At 43.3% G+C, this 13309-nt stretch overlaps 1 protein-coding gene across 1 annotated transcript in view; it reads right to left on the bottom strand.

The window, feature by feature from the left end:
• The window catches only part of LOC147430879 (uncharacterized protein At2g33490-like), a 69643-nt gene extending 63478 nt beyond the window's left edge, over positions 1–6165 (bottom strand). The window contains exons 1-5 of the mRNA XM_086493411.1: positions 5839–6165; positions 5444–5580; positions 4203–4275; positions 3523–3597; positions 2917–2978 (exon numbers count right to left, since the gene is read on the bottom strand). Coding sequence (XP_086349537.1) covers positions 2917–2978; positions 3523–3597; positions 4203–4275; positions 5444–5578 — 345 coding nt within the window. The 5' untranslated portion in view covers positions 5579–5580; positions 5839–6165. The remainder of the gene's footprint in view (positions 1–2916; positions 2979–3522; positions 3598–4202; positions 4276–5443; positions 5581–5838) is intronic.
• Between the last annotated feature and the right edge of the window lie 7144 nt (positions 6166–13309).

The following is a 13309-nucleotide window of genomic DNA, read 5'->3' as shown; positions in this document are numbered from 1 at the left end:
TTATGGGAGACTTCAATGCTCGTACACGCAGTGAGCAGTGTGAGGCATATGACCACGAGGACCCAGAGGCACTACACACTCTAGATGAGGAGGCTACTATGAGAGATACAGCAGACAGAGCTCCAGTCACAGCCTACGGACGACATCTACTTCGACTTGGCTCCCAGCACCGTCTCGTTATTTATAACGGGATGGTCCAGTGGCCCACCTCAGGGGGCCTGACTTGTATGCCACATGGAGTTGCAGAGGGAGGGGGGAGTACAGTCGACTACTCCTCCTTCTTTACAGCAGAGATGGTAGAGAGGGCCATACGCCGCATACAGCACAGACGATCAACTGACCATACTGGATTACAGAGTGAGCACATCATTTATGCGGCGTCCACTATAGCCCCATTGATTGCACATGTCTTCAACCGGGCTATAGGGGAGGGCTTCCCAGAGGAGTGGACAAAGCACACCATAGTGCCTATCCACAAATCTGGCGACACCCTGGACCCAAGGAACTACAGGACTATCATGATTGGCCACACGATGGCCAAGCTATATGGAGCAGTACTTGAGGCACAGCTCAGCTGCTACGCAGAGATCGAGGGTTTACGAGCTCCAGGCCAGGCAGGTTTCAGACGAGCTTTCTCCACCACCGATCACATCTTCGTTCTGCGCTGCCTCATTGATGGGGCAAAGGCGCGGAAGAAGAGGCTTTACTGCTGCTTTGTGGATTTCCGCAAGGCCTTTGACACAGTCCCACGCGAGAGACTCTTCCAGCGCCTTCACAGCATTGGGGTACCAACAGAGATGACTTGGGCCATATATGCTCTCTACGAGAGGGTGACGGGTCGGGTTCGTTGCCCAGGCGGTTTTTCAGAGACCATTGCTAGCACCATTGGTGTTAAGCAAGGATGCCCACTCTCCCCGACACTCTTTGGGCTCTACATCGACGAGATCTCCGACTACATACTGCGAGCAGGGGGAGAGGGGAGCGACTTGGCAGGTACTCCGGTCCACATCATGTTATATGCTGACGATATTGTGTTGATTTCAGAGTCACCAGAGGGCTTGCAACGCCATCTTGAGGCCTTGGACGAATTCAGCACACACAGGGGGTTGACTGTGAACCTTGGCAAAACCAAGGTTATGATCTTTCACACATCCAGTGCAATGAAGAGCGCTGCCACCTTCACAGCAGCAGGAGGACAGGTTGATGTAGTCACCTCCTATGTCTACCTTGGCATCACATTCACCAGCCTACCAGGACCCTTCACTATGAGGCAAGCTGCTACTGACAGGCTCACCCGAGGATATGCAGCTCTGACCATGCTAGAGCGGAGATGCCACCAGGCACACTTTCAGGAGCCCCGCACGAAGGGGTGGCTTTTCGACACCTTAGTCACCCCGGCCTTGATGTACTCGGCGGCAGTATGGGCACCAGGATTGACAGCTGACCAGTGGACACAGCTTGAGAGGCCACAGGTATGTATGATCTCACACTTGCTCCGCAGCAAGAAGGCAGTGCCACATGACATTATTAGAGCCGAGCTCGCCACACCACCTATGGTTGTAGAGGCACTATTCCAGACAGTCTGCTTCATCCAGAGGATGAGAGAGCTACCTCCTGACAGACTTACCCGTAGAGCATTTGAGGCAGCTATACAGCTATCAGAGAGTGGGCATGAGAGAGCATGGTACTCACAGGTCAGAGCATGGTTTGAGGGACACGGTCTTGACATGGAGAGCCTACCACCATTCCAATACGACCCCCACTCACCATATGTTCACCTCTCTCGCAGTGAGAGGAACTTGGTACTGAGACAGGATCTGTGGCAGCTATACACTAGGAGGGTCTGGGAGTCACCTGGCTTGGGGACGAGGATGTCAGATTACAGAGACCAGTTTCTCACCATATTGTCTGGGGGGTTCATACAGAGACCACGCTACATGGACACATATATGCCACATAGCTCACGGGTGGCGATTGGTCAGCTGAGAGTGGCTTCACACAGGTTAGAGATTGAGATCGGGAGACATACTGGTGTTCCCAGGGAGGAGCGAGTCTGCAGAGCCTACACAGAGGAGGTGGAGAGTGAGGAGCACTTTGTATGTAGATGCAGAGCATACACTGAGATCAGAGGCAGGTATGAGGCCTTATTCAGAGTGATCATGGACTCTCTAGATCAGAGACAGCTCGGACGTTTCTTACTAGAGATACAGAGCCATCGGGACACACTACTACAGCCACACACAGCTACACAGACAGAGGGGAGACAGTCGCAGCTCACAGACTTCTTTCAGAGGATTGCCGCCCCTCCCTCACCAGACACTCAGAGGGGAGTGACACTCCCACAGGCGGAGGTGAGCCGAGCTAGACGACGACCACGAGTCACAGGCTACAGGGGCGCGAGCTCCCACCACCGACAGATCGAGGAGATCCGAGCCCGGGAGCGCCGTGCCACTGAGGAGCGAGTGGCTCAGGTGAGGGCCGACCCGACAGCTTTCATCCGGGTAGCCTTGGCACCAGACCCACCCATGTACCACATCTTACATCCCCCCATTAGTACAGGATGGAGCTAGATAGCTTGATGCATTCTCATGATTGCACTACCTTGAGCATATAGACATGCATATACCCCCTAGAGATAGAGCTCCATCCCTCCTCAGATACTCCACTACCTACATTCAGTTCAGTTTTGTATCAGTTTTGTTTCATTTGTCTTTCCGATAGACGGATGACATACACACCATGTACATTTGATTTGTCTCATAGGCCGATTTCGGCCTGACATAGATGTTAAAAATCTTTCTTTCTCTCTCTCTCTCTCTCTCTCTCTCTCTCTCTCTCTCTCTCTCTCTCTCTCTCTCTCTCTCTCTCTCTCTCTCTCTCTCTCTCTCTCTCTCTCTCTCTCTCTCCACCACTTACAAAAAGGTCAAGCAACTTGGACATCTCAAATTGAACCTTGGCAAGCAAGCTGAAAATGTTTCCTGCACCATCAAAATAATAATAATGAACACAAAAGAATTAAAAGGCATGCAACAAACAAAAACTCAAAACTATCTTACTCATTCTGCAGGGCACCTTGGCCGACCAGCAGAAGGGTTAATAGGGTCTCATCTGAGGTCTCTTTGTGCACACAAACATCTATTTTCATGATGCTGCTGTATTACTAGGCTAACCTCCTTTATCATATTTTTCTGGAATTCTTCTTCTTCTCATGTTGTACTTTGATCTGAGCATTTTGCCTAGAAGCCTTAGTGAATTTTTTGGAATGCAAAGGATTTCAAGCCCTCTTTTTGTAGAAAAGAGCTACAAAAAAAGGGACACGAGCATTTTTCCTAGATGCCTTGTATTGTGAAATTTTGTGAATTTTTTGGAATGCCAAGTATTTCAAGCCCACTTTTCTAAAAGAGGGACACGTACACACACGCGCACACAATGAGCAACCAACCCCAATGGGCATGAAGAGTTTTGTACATCACTGTAATTCAAATGTAAGTGTTTACAATAGTGACATTATAGGAAGCATACCAATCTCCTGATCAACAACCTCCCCAAAAGACTCCTCCATGTAAGAAGCCATATCTTGAAGGGAACGTGAAAAATCTGTAGGTCCAAATAGTCATCATATAGATAAGTTCATCATAACAAGAACTTTATAGATAGAAACAAACAACGTCTTGACTCTAAATATCTGCAGAAGCTTAGCACTAAATATTGATATCTCTAAGCACAATGATCAAAGATACATAGCATAATATCTGCCCATTTTAGATTCCAACGTAGAATAAGAAAAAAGGCATGTACACATATCTGAAGGCTTCGGGCACAGCTAAGCGCTGAAATGGAAACTGCATAAAGAAATTCCTCTACTAGATTAAAGTCCAGGATCCAGTAAAGATGCCTTAAAACTTTCTCCAATTCGTGTTTACCAAAACGGTTTATAAGAAACTTCACCAAGAAATGTCAACTCCAGTTCCCAAATGAATTGAGGTCTCACAAAATGGGCATCATTTTCACCCATGATGTGATTAAGCACCTTTTGAACACATCAAAATACCAAGGTTGATAGGAGGTGTCAACACATACATTTCAGCACAATCAAGATAATTACATCTCGCATGTACATCATCTTTCATTTCTCAAGTGCTGAATCTTGATGAACTAAACATCCATGACAAGGAGATTGCAAAGATGGAATCAATTATTACCATAAGCTGAACCAGAAATTATCTGACCATTTGTCAAGAGCCCTTCATATTTGAGGCGCATATCTGTTGCATCCTGAAATAGGCAGTTTGCAAGAAAGTCAAAAACTCTTCCATTTAACACCTACTTTATAAAATAATAGTGCCATAATTCACTGACACAAGAAACCAAAAATTGCTCAAAATATTATCCTAAAGATGCCAATTCCAATTAAGCATGTCAAAACTAGATACAATGGTCCATGGAGCATATGGCCAAGAATTTACAGCAGCATAATCCAATAAGCAGCAATCAGAGCAATCTAGGATAGTAAGCTTGAATTTGAATGAATCTAATTGTAAGAGAGAGCAACAACAATAGAAGAGAAGTCCACTCAACAAGAAAGATTTAAGATAAACGTTGAAATAACAAAACTATTAAAACACAACATTGCTGCTCAAAACAACAGGACAAGCATTGACAAGTGACAAACAATAATTGGAACTTGCAAATCAAAACCCTCCAACTGAGACTTTTGCACCATCAAGCAGCGTTTGAAAAGAGCCCATGCAAGGCTCTCCTGTTGAAAAACTCTACTAGTACAACTCTTTGAAAGAACTGCTTGATAGAAAAGGACCAATAGCTAATGCTTTCACATCAAAATGCTCTACAACAAACTGTTCAGATTCAATAACTCTATTTTTAATTCTTGTGGGCTACTCTGAGTCTTAACCCATACTAATTCACTAACAGCCTACAATAGTTCTAAAACAGAACATGCAAGACGTTGGAATAGATACTCTTACATCACGCTGTCACTTCTTGCAAAAATGCCATGCCAAAGTCAGTAAAATCCACCAACAGGTTAAGGCTGATATATTCATGCCAAGGTGGTGCACAAATTTCCCTTCCTCACATCTGTACAAGTTTGCAGCACTATGGTTTACACACTCCACAAATAACAGAGTCTGTATTCCTAGAGAGAGCTCGTTCAAAACTAGAACTACGAAAAGTCATTTTCCAAGCTCAGCCTTGCTTGGTAACATGGTCCTGAATTGAGAGGGAATGTAAAGCATTAAATGCTGCTCTACTCGTCTCGTCAAATGCGCCTTTTCTCCTTTTAATAGACTAAAACTTATTCCCTAGCACCTTAGTCCAATCGTCAATGAAATTAAGTCCAATTGTCAATGAAAATACAGCTTAATACAACAAACAATCCACTACCAGTAGGATAATCATGCGTGCGTAGTGTAATGACAGGTACCTGCATGCATTTCACTACACCAGGAAGAGGCCCTTCATCAATCGGAGCAGGAGCCTCTTTGGCATCTTTGGATCCCTGCTTACTCAGCGCAAAATTTCGCAATCTCCGGAATGGAGACCTCAATCTCTCCCGCATAGCTAGAAACCAGCACAAAACCTGATTAGAAATGTCTCTAGAAGATCTTCAAACACCTCCACTTCCAACTCTAGCCCATTCTGCATAAACTTTGACAAATTAAGATGGTAATTGCTGCGAAAACAGTTGAAGTATGTTCAATTAGAGCTACGAAACATCAGGAGGTAGAAGGCGGGGAATCAAGGAAATGGACCTAGACGCCAAAGAAAGACCTCCAAACAAGAAGTAATAGTTGAAGACATAAGAATGGAGAGCGCTACCTGCAGTGTGTGAATCGGCGTGCGAGCAACGACCAAGGTTTGCCGGCTACGAAGAGCTGCCGCCGGCTAGAGTAGCATGAATGGAATGCTACCAGCAAGCTGGACCGACTATGCGAAAATGGAGAAATGTAGCAGCTTGACGAAGCCAACCAGCTCACCAGCAAGGATTTAAGATCTCTGACGATGGTGATGATACATTGTGCAAGCCAAAGGTGCGAAAAATCAAAAGGACGAACCGCGTCCGACGTTGAATTGCAGTTTCGTCGTCAAAACTTTGTGCACTTTTCCCTGTGTGTTTTTCAAAGCTGGATTTGAACCTCCAAGAGCCCTTTCACACACACACACACACACACACACACACACTGTCCATTTCGCTACATCAGGTGCTCCCACGGTGCAATGGTGTCAACATGCTCAACCGTCTCTCTCTCTCTCTCTCTCTCTCTCTCTCTCTCTCTCTCTCTCTCTCTCTCTCTCCATATCGGATATGGAGAGAACTGTGGAGTACATGATAAAAAGATGCGCCAAACTTCTTCGCATTGGCTTCCCAGAATTGCATGGGAGTGAAGTAACAAGGTGCAAAAGATTGTTCTAAGAAAAATATTGAGTTTTGGAGAATGCAAGACATCAAGGAGTGGTTTGGAAGAAGGAATGCAACACACTTGGTCAATGATGTATCACGAGACCCTATATCAAATGATTGCCCCAAATTACAAGCATGTTCTCCTTTAAGTGTGGGGACCATACTCACCCATATATGCTTAAGCATATCCCATTATTTGCAATACACCCCATAGAAGCTATCGAGGCTTAGCTCCCACTCCCTCACTGTGAGAGACAGTGCGTAGGAGCACAAGGGGAGAGTCCCTTTGTGTATGCATAGTATGCCCCTCGCAAATTACTCGATATGACCATCATACCCCACTTAAGTACTCAGGTTCAGCTTGCTTTCCTCACATTCTTACCTTTCTTTCCCCAGTCACTTTGTGGACATTCAATTGCCATCCTCATATCCAAGTCTTTAAGCATAGAGAAGGATTGATTAGCTCAACATAAAGTATGGAACATGTTTCATTTGGTCCCATGGATCATATATGGCCTTTGAGGGTTGTAATATAGGGTCATTTTGTCCAAACGGAACATGTTTCATTTGGTCCCATGGGTCATGTTTGACCTTTAAGGACCCATAATATAGACATGTATATTGATTATCTATCTCCCTCTTGAGTAATAGGTTTTCAAGTCAAGACTCGTCCGAATTTGAAGCCCCTTAGGATTTCTCCTACAATGCTTTAAAATCTCTTCTTCTTCTTCTTCTTCTTCTCTCCCTCTCTCTCTCTCTCTCTCTCTCTCTCTCTCTCATGGACACTAAATACATAAGAACTTATTACTAGTTTATTGAGAAAAGGAAATTACATGTTTTAGTAACATCATAGGTAGTCCATGTCAAAATCCCTTGGACCCTTGCAAAGACTTTTGGGATATATGGAACAACAACGCAACCAAAAGTGCTAGGGGCTCATAAATGTGTGAAAATGAGTACATTGACCAAGATGTTCCATTAAATTGAAACTTATTGACAAGTTCCATTTTTGGTCTCACACTATTTGGTTTAAGGAGCTAGCTTGGTTGGTTGAGTACTCGACCGTGACCCGGGTCATGGGTTCAAGTGCGGCCAGCCGACCTTGAGTGCTCATAATGAACATTTGATTTTATTCGCACGAGATTGGAACAAAAAAAAAATCTAATTTCATTATCTCATCATAAATAAGGGTGTGGGGTTTACCCCTTCCAACCCTACCAGACTCTTCTCAGGTCCCCCCAATCGTACATAGATCAAGAATACCCCAAGAGGTCCACTCCTAGCAACAAATCCGAACTAAGAGGATTGATCGAGATTAGTGAATTTCAAACTCTAATCTTGATCTTACCACATACGTTATAATAATCCGATACTAATTACTAGAGATTAGTTAATTTTGAATGCAAATCTTGAGCTTACCACATACATTATGTTATGGAATTGATATCTTATTATTTATTGAAGCTGTGACAGATGGAAAAAGCTTGACCGAGCTAAGCTATTGCAAAAGGATATCATATTTTATGTACATTTTATTATTCAAGTGCTCTTTATGAGCTTTGGCCATTTATGACCGGCCGGCCAGTTTGTAACCAATTTGACAATTCAAGAAATCTATATAACAAATACGTGCAAGAGGGAAATGGTCACTCTTGCACGGGGGGAGATTGCACCCAGTGTCTGCGTTGCTCTTCTCATCTCTCCCCTCTTCTCTCTCACCGTGCCGGCGTAGCACTCTGCTCTAAGAGGTGCGTCTGCACATGCTCTCTTGCTCTCTCCCGCTCTCAGCCTCTCTATATTTTTGTTGTGCTCGTTGATGGATTTTTGCGATTCAGCAGGTAAGTAGATTTAGTCATTTATGTCTTGCTATGTGCTATTTTCGAGTATTTTGCAGGGCAGCCGGGCTTCCGACTGTAGCAGTGGTATCAGAGCTCAGATTTACACTCCAAACGATACAAGTACATCTATGGAGAGTTCCAAGGGATTGAGCTAAGTTCCTTTTTCACTCCTAAATGGTGCAAATGTTTTCTTATTAAGAGAAAATTAATGGGGTTTTTTTAATTAGTGTACATGTAGAGCATGATTGGTATATCTGAGAATCATCGCCATTGCATATTGATTTAGGTGTATAGTAGATTTGAGATGATTGAGGTAAAAAGCCTAACTACGCATACCAAGTGTTTAGAAGCGACTCCATAGGAGAGAGTGGATACAAAATGACGATGGAGAAGGAGTTGCAAAACGCTCTTTTGAGTTAGTTTAGAATTCGAAGAAGAATTGGATGTTTTAATGTCATCGGGGGAATCAACGACGTGCACAAGGAGCTTGAGCGTGAATCTAAATAGGATGTCGATGTAAAAACATGTGTACATATCTCTTTCTCATTTCATCCTACACTATAGCAAGCACGCCCAAGCAAACCTTGTGATGTAAATGTTCAAGAGAGTAAATGGTTGAGGGCAACAACCTATGGCTCACTCTCATGAGATCGGGAGCCTGTCGTGGGAATGAGCTCCAAGGAGGGAAAAAAAAAAACAACTATGACATGCAGTATTGTGGAGCGACCAACCCCACCATATGACAAGCTTTGCAACTCACTCATTGGCAGCAGCGACTCAGCATGTCCGCAACGATTCCATTGCAGATGGATTGACTCCCCCGGCATTGACTGCAAGCAACGGATGACATTTTAGCGGCGCTTTTGAGCTACCATGGCAGCTACATACCTCAATGGCATTCGCAGCCAACCAAGACACAAACCGAGGTTGCACAACTGGAGTTCTGAGGTTTTTTCCAACCTATCCCCATGCAGCCGTGGGGCACCTACTCGGCCAACCGCCATGCAGACTCATGCCGATTTCCTCTGCCTTTCACAGTTTCCATGCAATATGTTCGTCATCATCAGATAGTGCCTCTACCCCTCTAGTGGGCGTCCCTTCTCCACCAACCCCAACCAACGTCTCACAACCACCTCCTTTTTAAGCCGCCGCCATGCATCTGTATTGCATTAACCGCCACCCCCTTTCCCATCATGCACACATGGATTGGCTACTTCCGTAATCCTTCCACTCACTCTAGCTGCCATGCAGTTCTCTTGAAGTTTCCAGCTGCGCGATCTCTCTTTTTCTCTCCCTCTCTCATCAAATTGCAGCCCAACCACTTGGAATACATGAGGTCTACCAATCGTAACCAGACAACTTTACTTCGGACGTCCTCATCCTCACAGAACACCAGCCGCCATGCAAGAACCCAAACTGGCGTTATTCCCCAGCCGTCAATTTGTTTCCTCTCACCAGTAGACTGCGAAACACTCACTTGACACCCACCAATCACTTCCTCACCTAGAAGAGCTACCCACTGTCAAGCACAGCACTCTCTACCTGCACCAACTCACGCCACCCAGAAAACCCACTTTTCCTCTTAATAGTGTTGTATCTGCACGTCAACAGTTGGGTAGACCACCTTCCCGTAGTCATGCCATGTTTCTATCTTTTGGTCTCTTCCTAAGGGCTGAGCCTGCCACAACCACCTTCGTCGTTACAGATACTTGCGAGTATACGCGTCGTACAGTGCCAACAGCAACACTAATATTTGCAGCCCACCTTGAGGATGCGGCTCCATTCTCTCATCCAAAGAATGGGCCACTTGATCGAATCTGCTTGGCTTTAAACGGTGTGGCTTTCAATGGTCGGAATCTCAAAATATCCAGAGAAGGTTTGAGCAGGCGTTCCATGCTACTAATTGCAAGTTTGAGGACTTTACCTATAATGCCCACAAAGATGCCAAGGATTTTGATCACGGGTTCAGGGCTTCACAACGTGCAAAAGAAACACTCGCATAGGTTGACAATGTTCTCATGGAAGAAGAAGCGCTACCGGCCGGTGGATGTGTGCCGCTAATGGTAGTGACATGCTAATCATTGCGATGGTGTGATAGCTGATACAGAGAGGTGAGCTAATGTGAATTAAGTTGCTCCACAAGACCATGGCCAAATTCAGCAAGGCGTACGGGTCTATAAGGTTCCTGATGCTAGGGGTCCTTCCTACCCTTGTGGTTTCAGACATCACGTCCGCCAAAGCTTGTCTGAGCGACGCAAATGGCAAAGTCTTTTGTAACCTACCATCCTCGGAGGTCACGCCCTGAGTCACACACCATACTATAATATGTGTTCTCCATTTTGTGAAGACTATCTTTTCTCATAAGGTACTTCATATAATGACTTGTACTCACTTATGTTTTCTCTATCATCATAATCAGTGTGATCAATTTTGTTTTATTCACATGCTAATATTAATTGTGTTATAGCACGCTGACAATCAACAGGTCCCTTAAGCTTTGACCTCTTATAGTTTGGCTCGTTTGCTCACAGTGTTAGTGAAAATACTGTCGTAGTTATTGTAGCCCTACAATAAGTAATTATAAATATCACGCATTAATAACATTAACAAGGAATCTTTCTATAGGTGCCGAGTCAAAATTATTGGTATAAAAGTGCATCATATTTTTTATTTGTATTTTTACTCTCTTACTAGCTAGGTATAGATTTTTCGATCATACTATTTTTGCATGAACATAATAGGAATCAACATATTTCTCCCTCAAACTAATGGTTATACTTTCATTTTGTCATTGCTCACCTATAAATGATTTTTTTTTTTTGAAACTCGTATAGCTTGGCTGATTAGCAAAGACGCTTTTCTCAACCTCATCCATGTAGTCCTATCTCTCAAATGATTAAAAAATAATAATATAATAAAAAAATTAAATAAAAAATTAAATAAATTCTATGAATGCTACAGCAAATTGCATATATATAACCAATACATCATCTTCTTACACAATCGAAGCAGAATAATCCCACTATCTCAGCAATCAAAGGCTAATCATGGTAAACCTCGACAAGAAGTCAATGTACCTTTTTTTTTTTTTTCTATTGAGTTGTCCGATTCATGTCATGAGTCAAGCAACATGTCATACTCACATCTTTTACTTTGGCCACATGCAACAATTCGCACTTTGTTCTTATATTTTTTTGGGTTAGTGGCACTAGTTGATCTATGCTACCTAATTAGAACTGCAGAAAAAAAAAGAAATCCATTTAGTTGTCTCACATTTGTTGTTTACTACTCCCTTCTGTAGTTGTCATTGCAAGTTCATGACTAATTATTAACCCCACACTAACACATTTTGGATCTGTTAGCTACACTTTGGTGTATGTTTGCTAGTTGCATCACTTGCACCCCTCCCCATATGCCAACAATGGTATATATATTTTGAAATACAGTCTACCCTCCTGGTATGTACATCAAATACGTCATTCCTCTTTTCATATTTAATTTCTCTGCATTGTGTTCTCACGTGAATACTCAAACACTGCTAAGGTCATCACTTCTAATTATATTGAAAGGATTTTTTTTCTTGAGATGATTTGTCTATAAGCTATACAGCAATTGGGATAAGGTGCTGTGGGATATTGAAAAACAATTTGTAAGTCCTTTGGTGATATACTGCAATGTGATGTCGACAACGTAGTAAATATACTTTTTCTCCTTTATGCCTTGTCTAGTCCATTGGTCACAAGCACACCGATTCGCCGGTTTAGGCAGTGTGTAAATGCTCATCCTAGTGCAGATTCACCGATTTAGGTAGCACACTGAAAAATTACAGATTCATAAGGGTAAATGCAGATTCGCTGATTTAGGCAGCATTAGTGCAGATTCGCCGATTTAGGCAATACCAATCACAAAATCATGCTGCAGTGGCTGGCCACCACTGTAACTGGTATGATTTTGTTACCCGGGTACATAATGAAAGTGATTTGGATTTGGACTTAGAATTGGATTGGGATTTGGTATCTGGTGATTATTATGGCAGTGTTTATGTGATGAGACTTGACATTATGAGATTAATGATGAGTGTGACCAATGATATTCTGATTCATCAGGGTATGACATATACTGCTTATTCTAGTGGTATGGGACACTAGAATAGGTAGTATGTGGATGACGGCATGCATAAGCTAATGTTGTTTAGTTTCATAAATTTTTTTATATTTATTATGTGATATTTTTGACACAACATACTAATCACTGTATTTGACAAGTATTGTTTGCAGATTTTTATCTTCGCAACTGAGGACAGTTGCTTTCCAACGGAGAGGTATGTTATGGAATTGATATCTTATTATTTATTGAAGCTGTGATAGGTGGAAAAGGCTTGACCGAGCTAAGCTATTGCAAAAGGATATCATATTTTATGTACATTTTATTATTCAATTGCTCTTTATGAGCTTTGGCCATTTATGATCGGCCGGCCAATTTGTAACCAATTTGACCATTCAAGAAATCTATATAACAAATACGTGCAAGAGGGAAATGGTCACTCTTGCACGGGGGGAGATTGCACCCAGTGTCTGCGTTGCTCTTCTCATCTCTCCCCTCTTCTCTCTCACCGTGCCGGCGTAGCACTCTGCTCTAGGAGGTGCGTCTGCACGCTCTCTCTTGCTCTCTCCCGCTCTCAGCCTCTCTGTATTTGTGTTGTGCTCGTCGATGGATTTTTGCGATTCAGCAGGTAAGTAGATTTAGTCGTTTATGTCTTGCTATGTTCCATTTTCGAGTATTTTGCAGGGCAGCCAGGCTTCCGGTTGTAGCACATTATAATAATCCAATACTAATTACTAGATTATTCTTTGTTTTCTCTATCCATTTAGAATGCGGGGAGGAGAAAAGAAAGGGGGTTTTGTACCACCATATGATTATCCATCTCCCTCATGAGTATCCACACCATCCACACCACCCAACCAAACACTTTGGGAGAAACACTATAGAGGTATAAATACTACCTACGCGAATAGTGAAAATCAAGAGGATAGAGAGCAACACACAACTC

The sequence above is a fragment of the Adiantum capillus-veneris genome, chromosome 21 (assembly GCF_014529385.1).
Source record: "Adiantum capillus-veneris isolate H3 chromosome 21, ASM1452938v2, whole genome shotgun sequence".
NCBI lineage: Eukaryota > Viridiplantae > Streptophyta > Polypodiopsida > Polypodiales > Pteridaceae > Adiantum > Adiantum capillus-veneris.
This window is presented reverse-complemented; position numbering and strand designations above follow the sequence as displayed.